This window comes from Thamnophis sirtalis, unplaced genomic scaffold (genome assembly GCF_051295495.1).
Source record: "Thamnophis sirtalis isolate CommonGarterSnake01/CBP01778 unplaced genomic scaffold, rThaSir2_p1.2 scaffold_9, whole genome shotgun sequence".
NCBI classification, from domain to species: domain Eukaryota; kingdom Metazoa; phylum Chordata; class Lepidosauria; order Squamata; family Natricidae; genus Thamnophis; species Thamnophis sirtalis.
The window spans coordinates 45,215,987-45,243,843 of NW_028261389.1; the positions used below are offsets into that span (position 1 = coordinate 45,215,987).

The 27,857-nt window shown below is 40.4% G+C and overlaps 1 protein-coding gene and 1 long non-coding RNA gene across 2 annotated transcripts in view; one reads left to right on the forward strand and one right to left on the reverse strand.

Moving 5' to 3' along the window:
• Positions 1-27,857, reverse strand: part of TRHDE (thyrotropin releasing hormone degrading enzyme) — a 267,004-nt gene that overhangs the window by 175,314 nt on the left and 63,833 nt on the right. Inside the window, exon 3 of the mRNA XM_087723432.1 lies at positions 18,524-18,650. Coding sequence (XP_087579558.1) covers positions 18,524-18,650 — 127 coding nt within the window. The remainder of the gene's footprint in view (positions 1-18,523; positions 18,651-27,857) is intronic.
• On the forward strand, positions 21,179-26,951 carry LOC148044106 (uncharacterized). Its single transcript, XR_015697749.1, has 3 exons — positions 21,179-21,352; positions 24,693-24,914; positions 25,228-26,951. It is a non-coding gene; the product is annotated as an uncharacterized LOC148044106 (long non-coding RNA).

A 27,857-nucleotide genomic window follows, 5' to 3' on the forward strand; every position in this document is an offset into this window, starting at 1 on the left:
TTTGTGTCTCGTTTTTGGTCTCCAGGGCCACTCTGCTATCCAAAAATGGGCCCATGCATTCTGTTTTTGGCCTCCTCGACCTCCAGAGGGCAGCTGGCGGCTGGTAGGTGGGGCAATGTGGGTGGGGCAGCCTCATGGTCCCACACGAGCCAGATTAATGGCTTCGGCAGGCCATATTTGACCTGCGGGCCATAGTTTGAAGACCCCTGGTTTAGCCCCATTTAAATACTTTTCTAGCCAAAGTTGCTAAGTGAATCTGGCTTCCCTATTGACTTTGCTTGCAAAATGTGATCACATGACCCCAGGACAACATGACCATCATAAATACATGCCATTTTGCCAAGTGTCTGAATTTTATCAGGTAACCACAAGGATTCTGCAATGGTCATAAGTGTGAAAAATTATACACCCCCTTTTTTTCAGTGCAAGCAAACAGTCATTAAACAAATGGTCATAAGTCAAGGACTCTACCTATATTCCAATCAGGATCCACACAGTTTTAGTCTCAGTCCAAAATTAAAAACAAGTGACTTCTTCCCTTTCACAACAAGAGAAGGAGGTTGAAAAAACAGCTGCCCATCAAAATGCGGTGGGAAAAAAAATGAAAGGCAGCTGCTGAAAATCCTGTTCAATTATTGTCCCACCACATTGTGAGGAAAAGCTCTTTCTCAAGAGAAATGCTTACTCTCTCCTGTGTGAACTTCAAGCAGCTTCTCAGGATGCTATAAATATCCCTTGGGAAAGAGATTTTCTTCAAATTGTGCACAGGTAATACAGGGAAGTGTCTTTGAAAGCAGTGCTTGCTCTGACCCCTTTTTTTCACTTTAAACCAGGGGTGTCCAACCGTGGCATTTTAAAACTGGTGGACTTCAATTCCTAGAATTTCCAAGCCAGCATTCCCGGGAGTCGAAGTCTATACATCTTAAAAGTTTCCAAAGTTAGACTTTAAATCAGACCTGGCTGGAGCCTAGAGTTACATTTGTGAACAAGGCAGATATTTTTAACATGAAACTCCAAAAGAGTCCAATCAGAGAAAGGAATATAAACCTAATGTTTATTTATTTATTTTTCAATTTCTGTGGCCACCCACCTCAAACAAGTTTATATAATGCTAATAACCCTAACATAAAATTAAGCATAAAAGCTTCATGTTCTTCTCCAGGAGCGCCGACAACCTTTCTGCCTCCACTGGATTTAGTCTTGATGACGTTGCCACAGCTGCCAGGTGCGGAAGAATGGAGGTAGCCAGAGCCGCGCCAAGACAGCCCAACGGGTGAGGGAACGAGGATCAGGCAGCCTGATCCTTGCTCACTTGCCAGACTGCCTCAGTGCCACTCTGGATACCTCCATCCTTCCATGCCCAGCAGCTGTGGCGACACCATCAAGACAAAGTCCAGTGGAGGCAGAAAGGTTCTCGGTGCTCCCGGACTTGTCTTGATGATGTTGCCGCAGCTGCTGGGCACGGAAGGATGGAGGTAGCCAGAGTCACGCCGAGGCAGCCCAGCAGGTCAGTGAGTGACCGAGTGAGGATCAGGCAGCCTGATCCTCCCCCCGTCGCTCACTCGCTGGGAAGCGCAGAGAAGAGCACAAAGTCCAGTGGTGGCAGGAAGGTTCTCAGTGCTCTGGGAAGCTGTGAAAGCGACTGGTGAGCGCCGAGAATCTTCCTGCCACCACTGGACTTCACGCTCTTCTCCGTGCACTCCTCGTGACTGCAATAGATTTCCAGAAGTGGCTTTTGTGGCTAATGGGGTTTGGGCTTCCAGCCCAACAGCCCCCATCGCTTCTGGACAGCTATTGCAGTCGCGAGGAGCGTGCGAAGTCCAGCGGAGGCAGGAAGGTTCTCAGTGCAACCATGCTCCGCTGGTTGCCGGTTGCCTAGCTGGCATGGCCCCGCAAGTGTGCCTCCTCCTCCTTCATTCTCCTCTTCACTCCACAAAGGCTCTTCTCTTCCTTAATGGAGCTCAGCAGGAGCCAGGCACAAGAGATGGGAGGAAAACCACACCTTGGAAAACTTCGCTGGGAAGGGAGGCGGGGAACCAGTGGTGGTCGGGGACATCCTGGAACGCCCCCATGCTTTGCTGGCGGCCATGCTTCCTACGCAAGTTTGGGGATGTCCTAGGAGGCCGGCTGCGCCACACAAACTACCGCCCGCTAGCAGCATTGGAATGGGGGGGGCAAGCGAGCGAGGGAGGCAGGGCAGGTGCTCTGTGATGAACCTCTTCTAACTGGTACAGTAGGTTTCTGGAAGCTCTTCTACTGAACCGGTTAGAACCGGCAGGAACCTATCCCTGATACAGTTCAACTATATTTTTATCCATACCATTTTCAACTTTGGCACTGGTCGTTAAACCACATGCAGCACAATTTAAGATTGGCTTCAGATTGAAATCAACTAATTAAATTTTAGTCTGTGACTAGTGTGAAAGAAACACAGAAGATCCAGTCACAGAACAATTACATGAAGTAAGAGTAAATATTGTTGAAGGAAAGGGAAAGATCGAGAAAATTGTGTTTGCATGGAGTTACTGTGATCCTCTTCTCATTCCTTTTCTACACTCTAAGTAACTTTGCTTAGTACAACGCTGATGAAAATGCAAAAGCAATAAGCTTCAGCCTGGGATAATTCTTCTATTAAAATCAGATGTTACTAAATTACAACTTGTTTGAACAAAGGCCAAATGATTTTTTACAAAATCATACCCACTGTGAATTATAGAGCATGCATAAAGATTTGTTGTTCTGCTTCAAAGGCAAAACCTCCTTTTGGATCAATTTTAGATATCTGGCTTTCTTTAACCAATAATAATAATAAAACACAAAATCAAGTTATTACTTTTCAATATTTCATCAGAATGTGATGTCACATTTACTGCCTACATATCTGGAAGCCTCAATAGTTTCTTTCCTACAATCATTTTAAGCAAAGAACCCAAATAAAACTACCAAAAAACTAGAGCATGGGTGTCAAACTTGATCACGTCATGATGGCAAGTGATACATTGTGACTTTTTTGCCTTTGGGGAGCCAAGGTGGGTGTGGCCTGCATGTGATGCATCCAGCTTGTGGACCACCAGTTTTACACTACTGAACTAGAGCATCAGTTTAAACTATATAGAATTCTTAACATCCCAAACTAAACTTCTCAGTTACAGGTACCATGAATGAGTATCAAACTGGATTTATAGGGTACATGTAAAAATCACCACATATCCCTCCCCCAACGTTCTTGGACACCCAGAGGCCATGCCAATATTTTTTTTTTCAGTTCAGGTTTTTATTCAAAACAATTAAGTGAATGTTATTTCTTTATCTGAGGCATTTGTAAACCACATTTCAACTGAAAAGATGGGTTGGTTTTTTAAAAATGCAGTACTAATTAATTTTAAAAGAAATACATTCTCTGATCTCAGACTTCCATAACCTGAAAGACAGAATCCAAACAAAGAGAGAGAAAAATATGAAGAGCAGAAAAGCCAGGTAGTTGTCATGGTTCTTCTAATGAACTCTGCTGGGGCTGAAATAGTTCAAAGAGAAGAAAAACAAAGATACCAGGTCATTCAGCAATGGAATGCCTCATAATTTATTGCTTCCTCTATTGTAGTCTAAATAAACAACTGCTGCCTGTTGTCTGTTAATGACAGAAAGCTGGTCTCTATTGAGATAATGGAATGGTCCTATTTTCTTCTTATACCTGTGTTGCACCCTGAGGGTATCAACACTGAAAATTTGAAATCATACATTATGATTGCAGTAGTCAGACACAGGTTTTGGCCCATGTGTCATGGCGGCCTCCCTCAGTAACCAAGAAAGAAACCACTCAACTCCATTTTGCAGAGTTAAGAGTACTTATATTGGTCATGAGTAGATAGCAGCTAGGCAAATCAAGATCTGAGGCAAAAGTGCACGTAATCATAGATATCAATATGTGACCCAACCCCCTCCCCTTGGTAACCCCATCCCATAGTCCAATCCGTATACCCCACAAGTGTCATGTGGGTGTCATCTTCAAAAAACATCATCAGGTTGGTATGCCGGACAGTTGGCCTTGGCAGCAAAACCTCTATCTGTAACATGCTCAGTAGATGGCGAGAACAACTCCCTTTTTACAGTCACTCCTGCACTGAATATTCCCCCACCAAATACCATGCCCCCCCTTCCCATTTCAATGGCAGCGAAAGCAAGCAGCAAAACAAAGGCTGACACCATGGTTCATAGTTCTTTTAATTGGTTCCACCACAAAACCGCATTTGACTAAAGGGCACTCGACGTAGCTGACGTCATCACAGCGCGACAACAACACAGAGAAAAAAGCACGCTGTAAACGCTAAACCTAAAATTAACACCTAAACCTAAACCTAACCCCCCTAAACCTAATCCTAAACCTAACCCTAAACCTAACCCTTAACCTAACCCTAAACCTAACCCTAAACGTAACCCTTAACCTAACACTAAACCTAATCCTAACCCTTAACCTAACCCTAAACCTAACCCTAACCCTTAACCTAACCCTAAACCTAACCCTAACCCTAACCCTTAACCTAACCCTAAACCTAACCCTAAACCTAACCCTTACCTTAACTTGAATCGGCTTGCTTTCAAAGCGCTATTTAAAGCGCCCTTCTTTCTCCGCGCTCGCTGTTGATGACATCAGTGACGCGGTTTAATCGGGCACGCTTTAGTCGAGCGCGGTTTTGTCGTGCCATGCTTTTAATTTCATTTTCATTTTCACCATGAATATAATGTGTGATTATGCTATCACAAGAGGTGGTGGAATGGATACTTCCCTCCATTTTTAGGCTTTGGGAGGTTTAATCAAAAATGATGGGTTAAGCCTAGCAACCATTTCATCCAACTATTTTTCTTATTTGACTGCCAAATGTCTATGCTGTAACACTGAGTTTCTGAATGCAAATAAGGTTATTAATAGATTTATAGAATTATAAAAACATTTACTATGCTTAATTCCCACTCCCTCTTTTGTACTTATTATATCATTTAAAAAACTATGCTGTAAAGTTGACTGATACCCAAAATTAAGATACTGAATTTCCTCTGGATTTTTTTTCAGTTGCATTAAAAATGAAAGAAAGTTTTCAGTTCATTTTTATTTATTACTGAATGAAAACAATTCCTACATACCCTCATATATTGTATTGTTGTATTATAACCATCCAAGTTACTGGGAGTTGGGTGGCATACCACATTTGATAAATGTTTGTTTTAGAATTTTGAAACTGAAGTTCTCTTCCACAACTCAGATTTAATATAACCTTTATAGTGCATATGTAATTTGGAAAGAAGTATTACATGCAATCTATGAAACTTCTTTGGTTTATAATCTCAAACAAATATTAATTTAAGCTATGGTTAAAGTATGATAAAATCTTTGGATCAAATGCATTAGACACATTATGCAAACTGACAACAGATATATAGCATATAATATAAATATACATAATCATATTTTGAAAAAAATACAGAAAAGCATAGAAAAGAATTTATAATAGAGTAAATTGGGCTAAAATCTGACATAGAAAACTAAGCATGCTCAAATCTCATGAAATTGATTTGCCTCAAACCTAACCATACATAAAACAGAATTAAAAGAAATTATTGCTGCCTATACTATCAACTACTGCCTTTAACAGATTCCATGGTGGTATACAGCAAAAGAAGTTGAAGACAAAGAAAAGAAAAAAGAAATACCATATTTTTCAGAGTATAAGACACACTTTCCCCTCCTAAAAGAGGCTGATGTGTGCGTCTTATACTCCGAATGTAGCTTTTTGGAAGCTTTTTTCAGCCCTAATTTGGTGCTAATGAGTGAAGTGATCTTCCTTGCTTTACCTGCAGGCAAAACACGGAAGATGGTTAGCACCTCATTAAGGATGAAAAAAAGCTTCAAATATTTTTACTGCAGCATACTTTTGGAAAAAAATCCCGGTTTGTTTCAGCTGGGAGAAGCCAACGATGAAAGATTTAAAGTACTTGAAATTAATTAATTAATTATATATATATATATATATATATATATATATATATATATATATATATATATATATATATATATAACCATCTACACAGAAGCTATATACTGTGCACGCTACACGATTTCTTAACCTTTGGACTGAATTTACTAACTCTGATTTAGTAAACTCATACTCAGTTTGCCTATTGGAGTCTTGATACTTAGAGATACGATGCTGCTACTGTCTCATATCTTGCAGCTCAGAAAAAAGTAAAGTCAGATTTACAATAAAGCAAGTGCAAACATAAGAAGAGTTCCTGATTTACTTTGTTTCCTGCAGGAGCACAATTAGACTGTGCACTATAGAAAAAAGTGAGAAATGAATAGGTATGTTAAAAGAAGGCTAAAATTTCAAGATACATTAGATCAGACGTGGGTTCCTACCAGTTCGCACCTATTCGGTAGAACCGGTTCGTCAAATCTACCAAACCAGTTAGAAGAGGTTCCACCAGTGGACCCGGAAAGCAGGCCACACCTACAGAAGAGCTTCCAAAATTTTTTGAAACCCACCACTGCATTAGATGTTAAGTTGACAGGCAACTTGGAACATCAGAACAAACCACAACTGCCAATATACTGTGTGATAAGAGTGCAATAGGTCAAATTGCTGGTAAACTTCACCATAGCACTAATCAGTAGCAAGGCAAGAGAGAATTTGAAAAAAAAATTCATATATACCAGCAATGGTGAACCTTTTTTGGCTCATGTGCCATAAGGGGGGAGCGCGGGTGTGTGTGCATGGGCATGCCACACCCATAATGCAACGTGTGACACCCCCCCAGTGCACATGTGAGCATGAGAGGTGCAAACCCCCCCCCCCATTTTTGCATGCTTTTTTTGCCCTCCCCAGGCTCCATAGGCTTTACAGGAGCCTGGGGAGGGCGAAAAGAGCCTCCCCCATCCCCCTGGAGACCCTCCAGAGGCTTCAGGGACCTTCCTCCGAAGGACTAAAAACAACCCTATGAGCAAACCAGAAGTTCCAGTTTGCTCATAGGGTCATTTTTAGTCCTCTGGAGGCTTCAGGGAAGCCTCCTGAAGGTCCCTGAAGACTCCGGAGGGCTTAAACCGACCCTATGAGCAAACTGGAAGTCTGTTCCTAAACTTCCGGTTTGTCCATAGGGTGGGGTTTTTGTGCTCCGGAAGCTTCAGGGAAGCTCCTGAAGCCTCTAGAGGGTCTCCAGGACGGGGTGGTGGAGGAGGCTCTTTTCACCCTCCCCAGGCTCCTATAAATCCTCTGGAGCCTGGGGAGGGCAAAAAAATGTCTTTAAAAAAGGCTGAACTCATCTGGTCAGCGCGCACATGCGCGCTGGCCAGCTTACAGGGCTACGCTTCACGTGCCCTGATAAATGGCTCCATGTGCCACCTGTGGCACACATGCCATAGGTTCGCCTTCCCGGATCTATACAAATAATGTGTTAGCAGTTAAGACACACATAAGGAATTGAGGTACAAAAGGAGTATGTCTAGTGAGAAAATCTGAAATTAACTTGAGGTGGAGGGATTGATTGATGATAGGAAAAAGCATGATGTTCAGTTGACTTATGTATTCACCCAGAAAGGGCATTGGTACTTACCTGATACGCCTCTTCTCATAGAGTGGAGGTATCATCCAGACTGGGTTGACAACATCCGCTCACTGATAGGACTGAGTCTGATGACAAGTGTTAAGCCATGCTCCTGTTGCTAGGCAGATCCAGCTTTCGGCAAAGGTATTCTGTCAGACTCGATGTGTTACCCTTCAACGAATTTTGCATCATCATCCAACACCATACTCTTGATGAAGGTCCAATAAAATGTCTAAAGTCATAGTTAGTCAAGTAAATTGTCAATTCTGAGGACCAGTGTATCTTGGGGGGGGGGGCTGGATGATACCTCCACCCTATGAGAAGAGCCGTATCAGGTAAGTACCAACACCCTTTCTCCATAGTGGTGGAGGTATCGTCCATACTGGAACGTACCCAAGCTGGAATTGTCCCTCCCCTGGGGGGGTTATAACTGGTCCAAAGACGACCCCGCTCTATGTACAGACTGCAATACCCTGTGACCAAAGGCAGTGTCTGCCGATGCAAAGGAGACTGTCTTATAATTTCTTATAAAAGGAGACGGGGAAGTCCAAGTAGCCACTCTGCAGATCTCAGCCAAAGATGCCTGCGTGGCCCAAGCTGCAGTAGTTACCTCACTGCTGGTAGAGTGAGCGGTTATTTTTCCAGAAAGTGCTGTAGATTAAGCTTGGTATGCTGTGGCAATGCAGACCCTCAACCACCTACCATTTGTGGGGGCAGTAACCTTGTGCCCCATAGAAGCCGGCTGGAACAACATCAATAGTTCTTCAGATTTTCTGAACAAAAAAGTTCTTTTCAAATAGATCCACCGTTGCCACCCTTCCTGTGGGACCTCCTTGTTCCTACTCTGGAGGAAATAGAATTGGAGGTTTCCTGATTAGCCTCTGTGTCCCTTGCCACTCTCTGCGGGCTGCCCTCCTGTTCAAATAAGGTTTCAGTGAGATCTTCAGACCTTAGAGCTCTTGTGGCCGCCATTTTGAATTTCAGAAAAGGCTGGATAACAAAATGGCGCTTCCCACCTTTTTTAACAGCTCCTGCGGCTCCGCAATGAGCTGAGGCAAAGAGGCTAGCCACAGATCACTTGTCCGATCGCTTAAAAGGGGATCTGAAACCCCGACAAGCCCAGCAAGTCTCAAGCCTTTTCAAGCCTCAGCAGGATTTTTAAAAAGTGCTGTTAATGCCTTCAGTAAAGTGCGGAGCTCTACCAGGCAGTCAGAAAGTTTTTAGCTTCTCCTCCTGCAGCTTCACAGGCGTACGCCACCCCCTAGAGGCTGCAGACAGAAATGGCCACTTCCAAGAAGGCTCAAGCCTCAGATCAATCACCAATATCAGACAAATTCATATACAATTGATCACTTATCTCAAGAATAGGCAATTTGCTATAGAGCAACTGGGTAACACATCCGTCCTCACTGAGGGACTGAGTTGAAAGCTGGATCTGCCTAGTAACAAGAGCATGGCTTAACACTTGTTATCAGACTCAGTCCTATCAATGAGTGAATGAAGTCAATCCAGTCTGGATGATACCTCCACCACTATGGAGAAAAGTGGGATCCTGTTATCAGTAGAATGTAATATACAAATATCTGAAACATATAAAATCATGGCAATTGTAGGAAAGTTTAAGCTCAAGTAGAATCTATCATTGCTCTTTTGAATTGTTTGTTTGCTTATAATTATGTACGCCAGACTTTTCTTTTTGCCTGAGTTGCAGAATAGCAGGTAGAAGCAACGTCTTTATTCAAAGTTTGAGAACTTATGAATAGAAAAACTTGTGAGAAAAGAAAAGAAATATTTGCATAATTCACCCAGGAGCCATGATACTGTAGGAGAGGGGATCTGAGTTCCTGCAGATACTATGTTAGGCCATGGCCCCTGCCAAATGATTCTATAGGTCTAGAAGGTTAATGGAGCTCTGTGCAGGCTCATAACTCATAGTCTGTAAATCACAAAGACTGTAATAAAGCATTTTTTCCTAGAAAGGAAAATTAAAGAATATGTCAAATACATACATTATTTAAAAATACAAATGTACTAACTTAAATGGCTAGTGAATAGTTAATTGCGTAAATAGAAGTAGAAGATTAATGATTTATTCCTTATATTATTTGCATCCATTGGATAATTTTAATTCTCCTCTAACAATTATACAAATGTCCAAGCCTATCCTTTTTTGGACCAAGTTATAACCTCAAAAAAACAATACCTACTGATGGATAAAGTTGGATAATACATGCAAATGCATCTACTGAAAAACAGGACCTGTTTTTGCTTGGAAATTTCCTTGAAATTACATATCTGTAAGAAGTAACACTAACACTTGTCAGTTATGCTACTTCTACTAAAAATAACAATCCACTACATATCCTGAATGAAACTTTAGATGTACATGTATAAAGTATTAGTGGCAGAGAGCATTTCAAATCAACCTGACTAACAAGGGCTAATTGTTCATTAGGTTTGAAAGTAGCAGAAGCAGAGGTGGGTTGCTCCCGGTACGGACTGGTACCAGTGTACCGCTAGCGGAAATCAGCCGTACCTTTCCATACTATTCGCGATGGCAGCCTGTCCATGCCCCCGTACTGGTACGGTCCCCTGGCCTGACCCCACTTGCTCCCTCCACTGCCCGGCTGCCACTCGGTCTCTCTCTCACCCCACCCATCTGCACCATGCTTGCCTCGCCCACCCATTTCCTTTGCCTGCTCAACCAGTGGGAGCGGCAGCGGTCATGGCTGAGAGCTTTCTTTGCCTGCCAGCCAGCAAAAGATTGTCCCTTTTAAAAGCCTCCAGTGATAGAGCATTAGGATCCAACCTGCACTTTAACCAACCAAACAATCAATGAATGTAACTGGAAGAGATGTGTGTGAGAAAGACAGGGGGAGAGAGAAAAGAAGAAAGAACTGGTGAGTGGCTGCACCCAGGCGGGGGGATGTTGGAGCTAGGAACTCTCTGAGCGAGTGCTGGGCAAACAGGTAGTAGACGACCTCGCTTTCCAATCACTGGTGAGTGGCTGCATCCAGCCAGAGGATTGGAGGGGGCGGCTGAGTGAGCACTGGGCAAGCAGGCAGGAGGGCCTTGGGGTGGTGGATGAGCCCAAATTGTGCCCCACTGTGAGCAGCTCTCAGCCATTGTGTGCAGGGAAAAATCTTGCACAGTAAAGAAAAATTTCTCATTAGTGCAAGGCAATTAACAGCTTCTTGCATTCTTGGGAAGTTTTTCTTTTCTGTGCAAGCCTTTTCCCTGCACACAATGGCTGAGAGATGCTCAAAATGGGATGCAATTTGGTGGTGGCAGGTGGGGCAGGGGATGGGGTGAGCCAGGCCATGAGATGCGCATCTTACTGGAGACTGGCGGCTCCAGATCTTGTGGCTTTTTTGGGGTTGCCTCTCCAGGCAAGCTTGAAAACTTGTGAGGTTGCTTTTGGAGGGGGCTGATGGGCAGCATTTCCCCCCTTCCCTGGGCACCTGAAGCCTCAGAGCCTGCAGCCTTGGAGCAAGCCTTTGCACAGTAAAGAAAATCTTCTCACGAGAGTGAGAAGTTCTTAATTGCCTTTACTATGAAGATGCTGCAGACTCCAAGGTTGCAGGCACTTAGAGGGGGGGAATGCTGTTCGTCTGCCTGCCCCCTCCAGAAGCAAAGTTTTCAAGCTCATCTGGAGAGGCTTTTTGTAAAAGAAATCCTCCCAAAAGCCACAAGATCCAGAGCAATGGGTGGTCGGTCTTTTTTTGGGGGGGGATTCTCAGAACCAGGTTGCCCAGCACCCCAAAGACGTCCGTGCGGGACTCCAGCGACTGCAAAGCACAGCACAAGGGGAAGAAGAAGCCCCGAATCAGGCAGGGCAATGCAGCTCCAGCAGCAGCACAGCTTCTTGCAGCAGCACGCCACCCTGATCAACCTGGTTTATAGTTGGCGGTGGGCAGCCCTCGCTAGGGTTTCCCCCTTCCTCTACCAGGCTCTCCACCTCTTCCTTTGCTTAGGCTCCTCACTGTGTTTGGGGGCTTCTGCCCCCTCGTGCTGTGCTTTGCAGCTGCCACAGCCCTGCGCAAACCTCTTTGATGAGCTTGGAAACTTCCAAGGTTGCTTCTTGAGGGAGTGAGCACTGGGTAGCATCCCTCCCTCCTTCCTCCAAGAGCCATGCCTGTGGGGAAATAGAGGCTTCTTTGCCAGCCTCCCAGTTGATTCAACGCCCCCTTACACATGTGCCTCACACCACAGAAAATGCACTGTGTGTGAGTGTGTGTGTGTGTGTGCGTGTGTGTGTGTGTGTGTGTGTGTGAGATGCACATGCCTTCCATGGCATGCCCAACACCTTTGGACACCCATCAGGTTACCCCCCGAGCAGCAGAGAAATCGGACTTCGGAAAAAGGGAAAAAAAGGCATTTGAAATTATCCCTCTCTGCTGCTCTGCTAAAAAGGCAGGAACCACAGCCAGGAGATAACAGGATGACTAACTGTATTCGGTTAACCCCCAGAGTGGGAAGAGTCTGAATTGGGAGCTCTGTTAGTTGGTTTGTAGGACATGGATGGCCATGATCATAGGATTTGTTGGGCATCAGTTTTAGTTCATAGAGTATATCTACAAATGTAACTGGAAAGAATGTGTATGTGATAGAGCGGGGGAGAGGGGAAGAGAGAAAGAAAAAGGAAGGAAGGGAGAGAGAAAAAAGAAAGAGACAAAGATAGAAAGAGAAAGAGAAAGGAAGAAAGAGAAAGAAAGAAGAAAAGAAAGAAGGAAAGTGGGAGAGAGAGATACAAGAAAGAAAAAGTAAAGAAAGAAAGAAAGAAAGAAAGAAAGAAAGAGAGGGAGGGAGGGAGGGAGGGGGGAGGAAGGGAGATACACAAATGGAAGGAAGGAAGGGAGGGAGAGAAAAAGAGAAAGACAAAGATAGAAAGAGAAAGAGAAAAAGAAAGAAGGATAGAGAAAGTAAGAAAAAGAAAGTAGGATAGAGAAAGTAAGAAAGAGAAAGAAAGAAAGAGAAAGGAAGGAAGGAAGGAAGGAAGGAAGGAAGGAAGGAAGGAAGGAAGGAAGGAAAAGAGAACTTATGACCACAATTGAGCCCAAAATTTTGGTTGCTAAGCAAGAGCGTTAAGTGAGTTTCACCACATTTTACAAGTTGGCCATGCCCATTTATCATTTTTTATCATTTTAATGACATTTATAGGCCGCCCTTTTCCCTGAGGGGACTCAGGGCGGCTTACAATAAATAGGAAGGGGGTGCAAGACAAAACACAAGAAAAAAACGTGTGAATAAAAAAAAAAATAAACCAGTAAAACACAACATTCATTCAGCATTCGGGTGGGGCGAGGTTAGGGTCTTATCCCCAGGCCTGACGGGATAGCCAGGTCTTGAGGGCTGTGCGGAAGGTCTGGACGGTGGTGAGGGTGCGAATCTCCACGGGGAGATCATTCCAAAGCGTCGGAGCTGCAACTGAGAAGGCTCTCCTCCGCGTAGTTGCCAGTCGGCACTGACTGGCGGATGGAATTTGGAGGAGGCCTACTCTATGCGATCTGATGGGATGAAGGGAGGTAATTGGCAGAAGGCGGTCTCTCAAATAGTCAGATCCACTACCATGCCCACCATGCCCACCTGGTCACATGACTGCCAAGCCATGCCCACAGAATAGGTAGTAAAAAAACGTGAAACCCACCCCTGAGCAGAACTGACCTTAAGCAACATATCTGGGATATTAGATTTTGAAACAATGTGAAACCCACCATTCGTGGACTTTTCTCAAATGGCCCTCTGTCATCAACTTATCTTTCCTCAATTCTAATTCTGAAATTTCATTAGGTCTTCATCTTGGCCAGAGTGAATGCACCACCCTCCGCAGTCTTATGGGAACAATTTAAAACCTTCCTCAGCAGCATTTATTCCCCTGTGGAGGTGGCTATATGGGATCCCTAAGCCAGATGCTCCTTTATTGCTCTCTTTACAAGGAATCTCAGAAGACCTAGATCTTTTCCGTTGTAAAGAACAAGTCTGGAAGAGATGCTTACCTGCCACTTCTTCTACCTGTCCAAAACCTCGATAGATTTTCTTGATTTGTGGCCAGATTTGTGGCCACCATTTGTTCTATCTATCTTACCTACAGGGCGGGGCATAACCTTTTCCTAGGGGGTCACAGCAAGATCGACAGCAGTTTACAACTTCCGCGACACCTCATTTTAAAGCCCATAAAAAACTGAATTGAATGAGCTATTAAATGTTAAATTTGCTTTAAGAATGGCTGGAAAATTCGATTCGGAAGAACAAAGGATCATTGACAGAATAAAATGCATTGCCTTTCGAGAGGCTCGCGATGCTGGAGCGACGTTTATCAATCGAAAATGGATTGCAAACAAATTGAAACGTCAACCGGATTGGGTTACTGATAATTGGAACAAAACAGCCCAAGAATGTTTCACAAAATTTGGAGAAGGGCGTCCTCTGCAACTGTCCCAAGAAAGCAAAGCCATCATTGCAACTGGCAGTCGCAAACAACGAAAAGGAAACCGAAAAGTGGCCCAAGAAATCCTTCAAATTCGTGGAAAACGAGTTGATCAAAGGACAATCGGCCGATATCGAGAACGAGAAGGTTTGAAGCCATTCCACGTCATTTGCAAACCATTGAAAACTCAAACACACGTTCAAGATCGGCTTTGGTTGTGCGATTGGTTGTCTGAATGGACCGAGGAAGATTTTCTTCATTTGGCGCCATCTGACGAATTCTTCGTTTATGCCATTCGAAAACCGAATTTCCAGAATGATTGAATTTGGGCTAAAGACGTCGACGACATCGCCAAACATGAACGATATCGACAAATCGTTCGCAATCCGACTTGCATCGGGATTTTCGTCATTTTCACAGCCAAGAAACTGCATTGGGTTTTGAAGGATAAAGGGGAATCCTGGGATGGCAGTTATTTCCGTGAGAAAATTTTATTGGAGAATGTCATTCCATTTTTCAGTGATCCAGACAATGTCTTGGTGGTTGGTGAGGCTGTCTTTCTTCATGACAAAGCTCCTTGCATGCGTGCAAATGCGACTCAGCAATTGTTAAAGGAAAACAATGTCGAATTTTGGGGCAATGACGTCTGGCCGGGAAATTCGCCAGATCTCAATCCGGCAGAGAACATTGGGGCCATAATTAAGGATGAAGTGGAAGCTCTGATGATTCAGGAGCAAGGTCAAAATCGATATTCGGTTGAAACTTTGAGAATGAATTTGGAAACTGTGTTGAAAAATCTGGAAAATCGAACGGAACTGTTTGAAGATTTGTTGTGTTCTTATCCACCTCGTTTGAATGCTGTTCGAAGGGCTAATGGTGGTCATACTGACTATTAAATCATGTCAATAAACTCAGTTTTTGATGGGCTTTCGAATGGTGTATGAATTATTTGTGTTGTTATTACAAGTGTTGCTGTGACCCCCTAGGAAAAGGTTATGCCCCGCCCTGTACAATTGAAGATTAGTACAAATTGGCACTCCCAAATAACTATGTCTGCAATGGAATTTCACTTGAAAGTTTTCTTTGTATTATCCAATGCCACTTCTCTGTTGTGTGATTTCTGAATTTTACAAAAATGTACATAGGTAATTCAGACATGTGAGCAAATGAACTATCTATTTGAATAACATCCTTTATGTATTCCTCTATCTCATAAATCACAACGGATGATGGAGAATAGGGCAATAATATATAATAAAGATATTACTGATGAAAGTTCTTACACAAAGAAAATATGTCATTACTAGAGCCTGGAGATGAGTCATCTTGGGTCCCATGGGCACAAGCTAGGTGGCTACGCATTTGTGACTGCTAAAGGTGTAAACCAAAATGTTAAAACAAAAAGCTAGGGAGATGCTAAGGGCAGCACACAAGATTGGTTCCCATAAATTGTTTGCTTGAAAACACAGATGGTAATATTTGAAAAAAGGATTTATGGTGGCATTAAATCTTGACTATGGCATACAAATTTCATTGTTACCCTACTTGGTGCAGGAAACAAAGGAATGGAAGATACTTACAGGCAGAGCATAGTGTAGCATACCAACTATGCTATTATTTTCTACAGCAAAGGTATATAATCAGAAAAACCAGGCCCACGTGTGGCCTGTTAAATTACCAAAAATTAATACCACTTTTTAATGGGTTAGAAAGGAAAAATTGTTATAGAAACTGAAGAGAGAATATAGACATTTCAGTTAACACTAAACATATATGAAATAGAATTTCATTTTCATCCTTGATCCATGGTACTTGTTGAAGGATGGATAGCTTCACCATGCCAAGAATAACTTAGAAAAATGCATCCCCTTCAATGCAGTATAATGATATCACTGGTGGGCTATCAAACTGACTACTGCAGCATGAAATAAAGTAGCAGTAGCTGCCATTCTTACTATTTGCAACCACTGCAGATGTGGAAGGAAGGACTCAATCTTTCCCCATCTTATAGGCCAGCATGAAAATATTCTGTACAAAACCAGGAGAGTTTATCAGCCTGGTTAACAATGCACAGGTATTGTTTTGCATAATAAACTATAGACACACAGTGACATTTCCTCTTAAAACAAAAACCAAACATCAAGTGACATATTAGCCTAGAGATTCTTTTTACTTTTGGGTCTCCACAAGCATGGAGTCCACAACTGAACTGGATACAGAAAGGATGTGCCCTTCTCAACCTATACATTTCACCTTTCCCTGAAAACTCTCACATAAAATCTCCCATCACTTCATCCAAACCACAGTTTAGAGAAAATTATCTCAAAAATTCTTAAAGTTTTACCTGACCTAAAGTAATAATCCTTAAATGTCAGGTTTTAGAGCTGTAGTCATTATTCCCCATCAGAATCTGACATCCAGAAGTCATAATAGTTTCTGCTCAAGAAGAAAATGTTATTAAGTTAACAAAAAGGCAATCACTAGCAGCCTTACATGAAAGTGTTACTTTACTAAATCAAGGGTAAGTGCTCAAACACTGAAGAATAAAAGAACTCTAATGAAGACTGTCTTTGGTTCAAATACTTTCAAAAGATTTGGTCAGTTTTTACTTTAAGCACTTAACCCACTAGAAGTAGCTAAAGCATTTCCAGAATACTCTCAAGAAGCCATAGACACTCTAAGCAATATATGGTTTTGTTCATTCATCAAAGCTACACAGATTTCAGATTAAGCTTTCAACCATCACTTTGTTCACAGGTCTGAATTTACAGAACAGATACTTTTTTATCTAATTATACTTAAATACTTAAATAAAATAAATGCAGTTTTATTCTTTCATATTTTGGGAGTATACCATTCATGATGGGGTAGTGAAAGAATCACACACACACTTTGTTAAATTGAAAACACTTGGTTAGCTGTGTTTCATACACACAAAGTAACTGTATATATAGACAGTAATACACAGGACTACTAAAGAGTAAGAAGCCATAAAAGATGATTTGACAAGTACAGTATTTGCACTAGTCAAATTTTAAATAAACACTTTATGACAAGTATTATAACAAATACTGATATAAACATGCTAGCTAGTATATTGTTACACAACTTCACATTTATTTGTTTAGAATAAATTCTGCCCTGCCAGCTTTCACTACTGCACATGCCAATTTTCAAAAAGTTCCATATGCGTACTTCAAATAATGAAAATTTATGATAATCTATTGATTTTCAACATATAAATATAGAACATTTACATTAAGTAATAATGTAATCTACATCCAAAAAGTATCATTACTGCAATTTCCAAACCAGAAATAATTTGTTAAATCTTGTTTGCCATATGTAGTCATTAAGAAAGTCTACTTTTTCCCCAAGCTGGTGCCCTTGATTAGTTTGAGATAACAATTATATGTCAAATATCTAGACTATACCAGATTGGAGGAATTTGCTTTAAGAAGTTGTTCAAAGTCCCATTTTTAGGCTTATGCTTTAAAAGTTTGAAATAACACTTTGTATTCATACTTGAATATTTATTACAAGACAAGCATCTTGAACTCTGTAAATTGTAATGAAATTCAAGAAGTCATTTTAGGACTAGTAAAATATGTTTTGACTGATAGTACTAGCCAATAATTTAAGTGCAGAATATTTGCACCAAATATATATATGCTGTATAACAGAAGACATTTCTGCCATAGTTTGGTATTAAAAGCAAGAATCAGAAATCCTAACAGCCAATTTCAAACCATGCCCCAAATAAAAATGTATTTGTATAATTGTTATGCAGAAAATCTACAATGCAAAGTGCCTTGAAAAACCCATTAAATAATTAATATAACTTGATGCTGAAGTGATGCAATTGCAGTAGTTATAATTTGTAGGTAGTATGCCTGAGAATTACAGTCCCAAAACAGCTGGAAGACCCTGGGGAAAGATTGTCTAGAGAATACACTGAAAGATTACATTTAATTGAATCATAAAAAAATTAAACAGTTGCAATTATTCTATTAGTCTTCCAATATTTTCAGTTATATAAAGTTGTAAATATGTTTCTTTCTGCAAATTACAAACATAGTGTGTTTCCTTTTTAACTTTCTGACATTGCTAGATTTTTCTCATAATTTTATTATAAATTACGCATAATATATATGACAAAGCAGTAAGCCACATCTTATAAAATGTTTAAATTGTCCATTTGCAATATTACCAATCAGAGTAATGCCTGTCACACCATTACTCATAAGTCAAGAATGGTAGTATCTGGCAGATATGTGCTTTCAAGACAGAAGCTCTGAATTACAGAACTAAAATCTGCTAGGATTGAACATTAGAAAATACTTCTGATCATGTAGGTCTGCTAAAACGTTTCTGAGATCTTGGCCCCATACATTCAAAAACAAGTGAAGATCCAAATATTATACTTTGGCTTCCTTCAACCTAGAACACTAGTAATCCATTTTATTCTTCTTGAAAAGCTCAGTTTTAACTGGAAAAACTTACCTAATTTTGGCAAGGAATAGGGTACTTTGAAGTAATCTTCATAGAACTCAATTAATCTCCTTGTAATGTTTAGAGCATAGTCACCGGATCCTCTTCTAATGGCATCAGGTCTTGCATACAATCGTACCTGTTGGAAACAAAAGAAAACAAAATAAAATTATCCTCATTATATTTTCAGGAATGCTTTTGCATATGTATATGTACTCTCTCTCTCTCTCTCTCTCTCTCTCTCTCTCTCTCTCTCTCTCTCTCTCTCTCTCTCTCTCTCTCTCTCTCTGTGTGTGTGTGTGTGTGTGTGTGTGTATGTGTGTGTGTGATTTGTCATAATTCTATCATATCACAATAGATGATTCTCATAATTAAATATAAACAATGTTAAAATTGTCCACTATAAGAGCTGTAATAATATATTATATACTGTAATATAATATATCCTGCCAATTACACAGATTTTGTTTTATGAAATATGAATATTGCTTACAATATTTTTTGAAAGGTACCATTTTTAATATAATAGGTTTTTGTCCTCTGTAAGGAAGTCAAAGTAGCTTAATAGGAGAGAAGATCATGGTAAATTCAAAGCACCTATCAAGCTTTTAATGTGCACAAGCAAGAATGTTCGCATTTGCTGTTTCCATCAAGTTCCTTTTTATTATTTATTACTATTTATTTATTATTATATTATTTATAACACATTTATTGTTAGAAACAGAAGAATGGGCTGGAAAATTTTCAACACAAAATTTTCAAGAATCAAAAATTAAAAATTCAGATTAAGTTGGCACTTTCAAAACTTTATATGATGTTATTGGTTTTTTGACTGTTGTTCAATATTCTTTTCAATTTTCTGACAAAATGTTTTTCTTCTGGATCAAAGTTTTTTTTATACAAATGTACTGTTCAAACTTCTTAAATAAACTAGTTTTAATTTTTTCACATTAAATATAAAATGACAATTTACAAACTATACTGTAGATATTGAAATGAATATACTAATTTGAAACTCTCACCTGCACAGGAATGTTTTCCAGTCTAATTTACATCTCTGAATAGAAATATATTGGAAGGGCTATTTGATCAGGTGAAAGGCCTTTGTTAGCCAGTTCGCAATCAACAACCAGGTGTCTACATTATAAGCAAGATAAGAAGGCAGTAGCTTTCTTGGACTATTAACAAGAGCAGCACCAGGAGTATTAGAAATGCTACCTTTGATTTAAGGGATGGGCACTATCACAAACTAGAAACTATTAATAGGTCCATTCTCTATGGATTTATCTAATCAGCTGAACACAGGAGAATTAACACCATATCTGATGCAGTGAATTTCAGTTTTACCATGTATTGAATGAAAAGAACGTTACTTCTTGTTGGTTCTGAATCTCTATGCATTTAACTTCAAGGGATGATCTCAAATTCTAATTCTGTGATAGAGGGAGGTGATTTTTCATGGCATAAATAATTTTAAATATCTTTACAATGTTTAGACATTGCCCAATTTTTTTCCTAAGAAAGAAATGCTAAAATAGTTCTTCATAAGAAAACTGCTCTTCTCCCCTATTAATTTTACTTGACCTTTCTAGCTTTTTAATATTATTTCTTAAAGATATTAGAAAATGGAGGAACTGCAAACATCCAGACTCATTAGGCAGCATTAGTGCATTTTCTGTCTCTGTAGTAGTTGTCCTAGATTTTTGCAGCCCACGTATACGAACTTAAAGCAAGCCACAGCAAAAAAGTATATAAGGTGATTTTTATATCAGCATTATTACATTTATAATCTATTTACTAATTATTCCAAGCAAGAATATGTAGGATTTTTTAATATTGGCTTGGTTGATATTTTATAGCATTATCTTCCATTATTCCTTATCCCTTTCCTGATCCACTGCCAACTCAAATCCTATTTGTTTGAGAATTAAAGGATAATCAATGTGTATACAGCCAGTGGGAGTGACAGCCAAAAGTCAAAAAGCAGAATATGAATTCATACTTTGTATTTTAAAATCTGTATTACTGAATGCCAGTGTCTGTTAAAAGTGCCACAAATCAAGTCCAAAATTCAAAATCAAGTCCATGCCTATTGCTGCCCCATTTGCTACAGCTTCCTTGACTCTACTGGAAGCCAAGGAACATGATATTTTGGGCTACATGCCTACCAAACTCTGATATCCTGTTATCTGATACCTACACAACTGTGAGATACGGGGTTTTGGGGGGAGGAGGGGAGGGAAAAGCTGAAACCAATGGTTATGTTTTGTGTAATTTACTTACTTGTGTAAATTACTGGCAATGGGGCAAAGCCATTAAAAATCAGGCGGTCTGTTGCTGTTCAGATGGGTCTTTGGCTTCAAAGAATAGAGGATGCCATTGCCCTGAATCTATGGAATAAACTGAAAATCATCCCTGCTGATTTTTCCCTACCTTCATATGAATTGCTGTTGAAAACTAGGTTTTGTTCTTCAGAAAATGTCCAAACTGAAAAACAGTGTTTGCAATATACTTTGACAAAGCAGAGGTCACTAGATTTTTTCATGGTCACTGCTTTATTTCTAGAGGTAGAAGGTCAATGTGCCCTCCCCTTTTCTCCTCCTTGATCATGTTTGCGACCTTTTCTCTCACTCTGGTCATGCCTCTGCGTTCTGTGTCAGTAATTGCAAGTGCAGAAGGTCAGACGCAGATCAGAGTTATTTATGGCACACAAAAGTATCACCAGACTGCAGGAATGTGACAGGCCATGAAAAACAAACAAGTTCAGAAGCCAAGGTTCTATGCTGACAAATCCAAAACCCAGGAATCAGAAGAGGATTGCAGTCCTATACCAATCCAAAGGTCAGTTGGGGAATAAGAAGCAAGATTCAGGAGATCATGTCTAATTTCGGAAAGCTGTTTGCCAACAAAAGTCTGACTCCCAAACCCATTGCTTTTATAGCAATGACTTCCGTGTTTCTATTTCCCTGAGAAACACAACTTTCTTTTAAAGTGATTCATTGAAGATGGTACTTGGAATATCTGTATCTAATTGTTTGAACTTTCTAAATAACAAAGAATTTTTTCCTCAAACTTTAAGTTGGATAACTCAGCCTGCTACTATGCTTTTGCAATAGGCAGCTGTCTGACTGCTCCTGACTTAAAAGCTAAGACAGTGTTGGTGAATCTTTTCAGCACTGAGTGCTGAAACGGGAGCATGTCCACACGTTTGGGGGGGGGAGTACCGGAAACCAGAAAAGCAATTCCCCGGTGCGCATGTGCGCCCAAGAAAACTGAGCTTCCAGTTTCCAGCATGCGCATATGCTCTGGTCATCTGGTCTTCAGTTTCTGGTGCACATGTGAAGACTAACTGGGTGGCGTGCATGTGCATGCCAGAAGCAGGAAGCTCAGGTTCCTGCACTTACAAGTGTGCCAGGTAATTGCTCTTACTGTTTTTGGCGCTCCCGTGCACATGAAGACCAGCTGCCAAGTGTGAGCTGGAAGCCAGAATAGCAACGGGCAACAGCTGGCATGCCGGGAGAGATGGCTCTGCGTGCCACTTCCAGCACACGTGCCATAGTTTCACCAACATGAAGCTAAGTTATACTGTAGATATCTAAGATGTAGATATCAAGCCCATGGATACTTGAAGTCAGAGCTTGTCAGTCTCTGCTTTTCCAAAGTCTAACTCATCAGTCATGCAGATAACACTACCCTTCCCAAAGATCTCTAGCTAGGACCGAACTGGTAGTTGGAACAATATGATTCTACATACTGCAAATCAATTGTAAATAGCTGCAACTGTGATCCTGACTTTCCAGCAATGTGATTAACATGCCAGGAAACACACATTCATTTAGCCAGGAAAAAAGTTCACACATTTAGTAAAAGAACACTCCTTAAATACAATTATTCAACTCTATAAATTTGTCAACCTTCTTGCAAACCATGTTTTTACCCTCCTAATCACTTGAATGTTTGAATGTTTATGTTTGAATGTTTATTTCATTTGTATGCCGCCCTTTTCCCCCGAAGGGGGACTCAGGGTGGCTCACAACTCAAACCAGGGAAGGGGGATACAGACAATTTAACAACAACACAAACAATACATAATTTAAAATGCAACAATCATACCATTCGAGATAGGGGATTGTGACTTGATCTGCCACAAGGTTCTAACTACGATTGTCTGAAGAATGCTGGAAGATTATCAGTCTAAACAAATACTTAAGTCCAAATGCCATGTAGATAAGGGATGCACAATTTTTGTCAGTTTGGGGATCAGGTTTTGTACCGCATGTTATGGGGCAAAAGTGGGCAAGGATAGACTACAATGTGAAACCTTAAATTGTGCTCCTTAATTTTCCCTAAACTTCAAAAAGGTAAAAAGGGATTCAAATTTTGGAATTGAGCCACTCTTTACCTTTGACATGTCCCATGGTATCAATTTATAATATCAACAGGTAACATTAGAATTTGAAGAATGTTATCACGGCACATGTGTATGGGCAATTCAGAAAGTGAGACTAATAAAAATATTTGTATGAAAAAAACCTTTCATAGTGATGGCTTCTCCATCCATTCCATCCCAATTTTTTAAAAAAGTTTGAAACTAATTTACTTGTAAACATTTGGCAGGAAGTAAGGAGAAAACACAGAAAGATGACTGTGAATTCTGTAATCCTTTATTTATATTTACAATGAGGGATGCATTTATATAGTGTTTCTGCTCTTCTGTATGGAAGTAAAATGTAATCAAATGGACCTAAAGCCAATTCTTCCTGGTAGTTCTACCTGCCTTAGTTACAGTTGCTATGGGAATGAAGATTCAGGTTGAGAACTTTTAAAATAAATAAATAAACAGAAAGAAGTCAATAGCTGGCAGCTGGGTATTAATTGTAAGAGGACCAGAACTAAGAAATGAAGGAAACAGAGCAGAAAACTAAGAATGTATTGATAGAAGTGATGTGTACTATAATTAAAAGAGTGGTTTTATGAATAAACTTGCTTCTTGAAATCATCCAAGGATTACAAATGATTGCTGACTCTAAACCAGGGCTGTCAAACTCACGTCATCACAGTGCTGTCACATGATATATCGGGAGTTTTCCCCCTTCACTAAACTAGGGGGGAGCTGGACAGCGCATGATGATGCATCCAGCCAGTGGCCTGGGAGTTCAACAGCTCTCCTCTAAACCTTCTTTTGATTATCTTATTATCTCATTACAAATAAGATAACAGAAAAAGTTCTACAATCTTTCAGTTGTGGTACCAAATACCTTGCCAATTTGGAAAGGAGAAAAGCATGCTATGTCAGGAGTGCTCAAAACAACCCTCCAAGCAAACCGGAGGTGATTTCTGCTTTTCTTGGAGGGTCATTTTGATTGCTCCGGAGGCTTCAGGGAAGCCTCCTGAAGCCTCCAGAGGGAGCCTGGGGGGCGAGGGAGGCTGTTTTCACCATCCCCAGGCTCCTATAAATCCTCTGGAGCCTGAGGAGGGTGAAAAAAGCATGCAAAAAATGGGGGGAGCGCCTGTAGTGCACACATGTGCACTGGGGGATCACGCATTGCATTATGGATGCGGCACGCCTGCACACAACCCCCCCTCCTGTGCTCTGCCCACTTATGGCACGTGAGCCAAAAAAGTTTCGCCATCACTGTCCTATACCATTCCAGACAAGTGGTTGTCCAGTCTCTTCTTAAAAACCTCCAAATGTTGATTAGGTTGAGTCTCTCTTTGATTAGTTTCCACACATTGCTTATTGTCCTGTCTTCAGGGGCTTTGGAAAATAGATTGACACCAGGGGTGGGTTCCGGCACTAACTACTGCCAGTTCGCTCATGGCCGCTTCACGCTTGCACAGTACAATAAAAATTGTTCTGTGCATGCGCAAAAGCAAAAACAAAGATGGTGGCACCTATGGTGCCGCCCGGAGAACTGGTTTGGGGGTGTGGCAGGCCTGGGTCACTGCCGGTTCCAGCGACCCAGGACACCAAACCACTACCAGTTTGGCCAAACTGGTAGGAACTCACCACTGGCTGACACCCTCTGACAGCCCCTCAAATATATGAATATTGCTATCATGTTACCTCTAATCCTTCTTTTAATTAAATTGGACACACCCAATTTCTGCAACGTTCTTCATATTTTTTAGTCTCCAATTCCTTACTCATCTTTGTTGCTCTTCTTTGCATTCTTTCTAGAGTCTCAACATCTTTTTTATATCGTGGTGACCAAAACCAGATGCCATGTTCCAAGTGTGCTCATACCAAGGCATTATGAAGTGGTACTAGTGACACATTAGCATTTCTTCAAGCTAAAATATGATAGTAAGGAAGTGTATGACAGAGAGAAAGAAAAATTCTGGAAGGACATCAGCATCCGAAGAGAAAATGCACTTAGGAGGAGATTTTTTTAAAATAAAGGTTTGTACCTCTAGAAAGAATTTTGGGTAGGTTTTGGGGGTGTGAAGCTGCAGGTAATGCTAGGAAAATAAAGTATCCTAGATGTTTTGTTTGTTCAAGACTATCATTCAAAGTAAAGGAATTCTTTGCAAATTTCTTGAAAAGGGGAATCATATTTATTCATAATTAACGGGGAAAAATCCCACAAACCCCTGCATGCATCCTGCTCCCTCCTTCCCATCTGTTAACTGCAATTTCACTTAGATCATAATTCTATTTTTATTCTTTTCAGAAATATTTATCATTTATGGTTTTATTGCTTTTAATGTTGTAGGCCACCCAGAATCACTTCTGTCAGCATCACTTCATTCAGTAATCAGGAAAGAAAACCACTGGACTCCATTTGTATTGAAATCAAGTGTACTTTTACTAATTATAAATGAACAGTTGCAAAGCTAAGCTGAGTCTGGTTAATTAGGCGCGAAAGCTAATATAATGTATAATTCATTCCCCTCCTCTTGGCATCCCCGTGCACAGTCCAATCATATTTCCCCCAAATGTCAGGTGTGAGATAACTTCGAAAGGCATCACCAGGATGGAACGCTGGACCGTTGGCCGCTGGACACCCCACCTCCACATGCGCAGTAAGGTGGTCAGTTCAGCGTCTAGAAACTTCCTCCAGCACATCAATGATTCCCCTCCTAAATACCATGCCCCCCCCCTGTTCCAATGGCAGCCAAAGCAGTAGCAAAGCAGAGGCTGACACACTTCAAAGCAAGATGGGCGGCAAACAAATTTAAGAAATAAATAATGCTTGTGAACTATTTTTATAACATTGTCTGATTTGTATTTTGTATTAGAACAGTTCTAGTGCTGAGCTGTCACTATAATGCAAATTTCCAATAAACAGTAACATACTAACAGAGGACTTCAACATATTCACTATCAAAGAAAAGAAGATTTTTCACTGAGCAACAGCCACATGAAGCAGTCATACTTTCATCATCAACAAATATAAGATTGTTGCCCTCTACAACATTAATGTAGGATCTATTTGTCTGTGAGCGTTTCCCTCATATAGGGTAAAATAATGAAACCAGCACATAAAAAACTGAAAGACAGGTGTTATTCAAAATGCTATCAGCAACTTTCCACACACGCTCTGATTTTAAGCTAAACTTCTTGAGGAATTCATAGGTACGTTTATCCTTGGGGACATAAAACACCCAGGCAGAATCTGAGCAACGTGGTACGTGCAGTACAGTGCAGTGAGCCATGTGCAGATCTGGACATTGGGGAAACAAAACAACCACTTCATAAACGCATGGCACAACATAAGACAACAAGCACATCAGGACTACATTAAACAGTTCATCTGTATTTAAAAGACACAGGTTACTCTTTTGAAGACAACAAAGTCCACATTTTGGACAGAGATGATCACTCATTTGAAAGAGTGATTAAAGAGGCCATTTATGTCAAAACTGAATAGCCCTCTCTCAACAGAGGGAGAGGGATATGAAGTTATCTATCTCCAATCTACAACACAGTCCTTTCAACAGTTCCAAGAAGGCTCCACACCAATTTGCATCACTCAGGTGACCCTGATGAAAAAGATAAACCTCCAGGTCACTTTAACGACCCACTAAAAATGCAAATGACCAGCTGTCTGCAAGGAGTATAAATCCTTCCATTCCTCACCATCCAGTCAGAAGAAGAAGCTCTTGGATGAGAAGCAAAATGTCTTAAAAGAAAAACCAGAAAGTCAAGTTGCCCATTGAAAAAAGCACCTTTGGGACAACCATGATCTGAATGACTCAGAATCTCCATAGACATTTAACCATGTTATACCATTAAATCTGAGGATCTATACTTGTTTGTCAACCTGGAACCAGTCTATTTCACTAAGTTCTGCGGGAATCTGTATTTTGCTTGAGGACAAAGAGATGTTCTGGGCTTCCCATTTATCTAATACCATTCTACATCTTGACATGAGCAACCAAATCAAGGGCCTTTCTATAATCAATGAATTACATATTGACTTATTTTTTATATTCTTTCATTTTTTCAATTATCCAGCATGCATAAACAATGTTGTTGGTCCCTTCTTTACCTTGTAGGGTTCTGACTGTGTTACTTAACCCTAAAGTTAGTTCATAACCAATTTTGTTGTATACATGATGTACAATGACAATAAAGGCTATACTATCTATCTAAGTTTATTTGATTATCATATGAAATTAAGAATATTGTATCCATGCTCTGATAGTTTGCTCTTTTTTTGTATTGGAATGTAGATTCTACTTCAATTTACTGACCTTACAGACCATTCTGACTTGAGATAAGACATGCATACTTTTCTCTTTTTTATTCAAGCTACCTGTTGAATATATTAAGAGAAGATGGATTGGAAGAGGGTCTGCAAGGTTTTAAAATTTAAAACTTGTGCTATGCAGATGACACTACTCTGATGGCCAATCTACAAGAACCACAGTGAAAACATAAAATTAAATTTAAATTTAAAGACCAAACTAATGAAAACATATAGAACAAACAGTTTTAGAACAGATAGCAAAGATACAGTAGTAGTAGGCAGCTTCTGCCTTTTAAGATCAACAGAGGAGCAAACAGTTAAGAAATATGCCTAAGTACTTGGCAGAGTACTTGTAAAGGCCTTTAAAAGATATTAAGATGCCATGATGCCATACTACAAAGATCATACTAGTGCACATAATAGTACTGTATTCCATTTAATACCCTATAGAAGCAAATACAAGTACATGACTTTGATGATGCATAATAGGAAAATTATTGACACTTGCTCAAATGATCATCCTTCGCACATGTTAAACAAAGATCAGCTCTTTGGAGAAGCACAAATGCTGGGAAAGGTGAAAGGAAAAAGAAAGCGGATGACCAGATGACCAGTAGTAAAATGGATATATTCTATTATAGTAATGACCC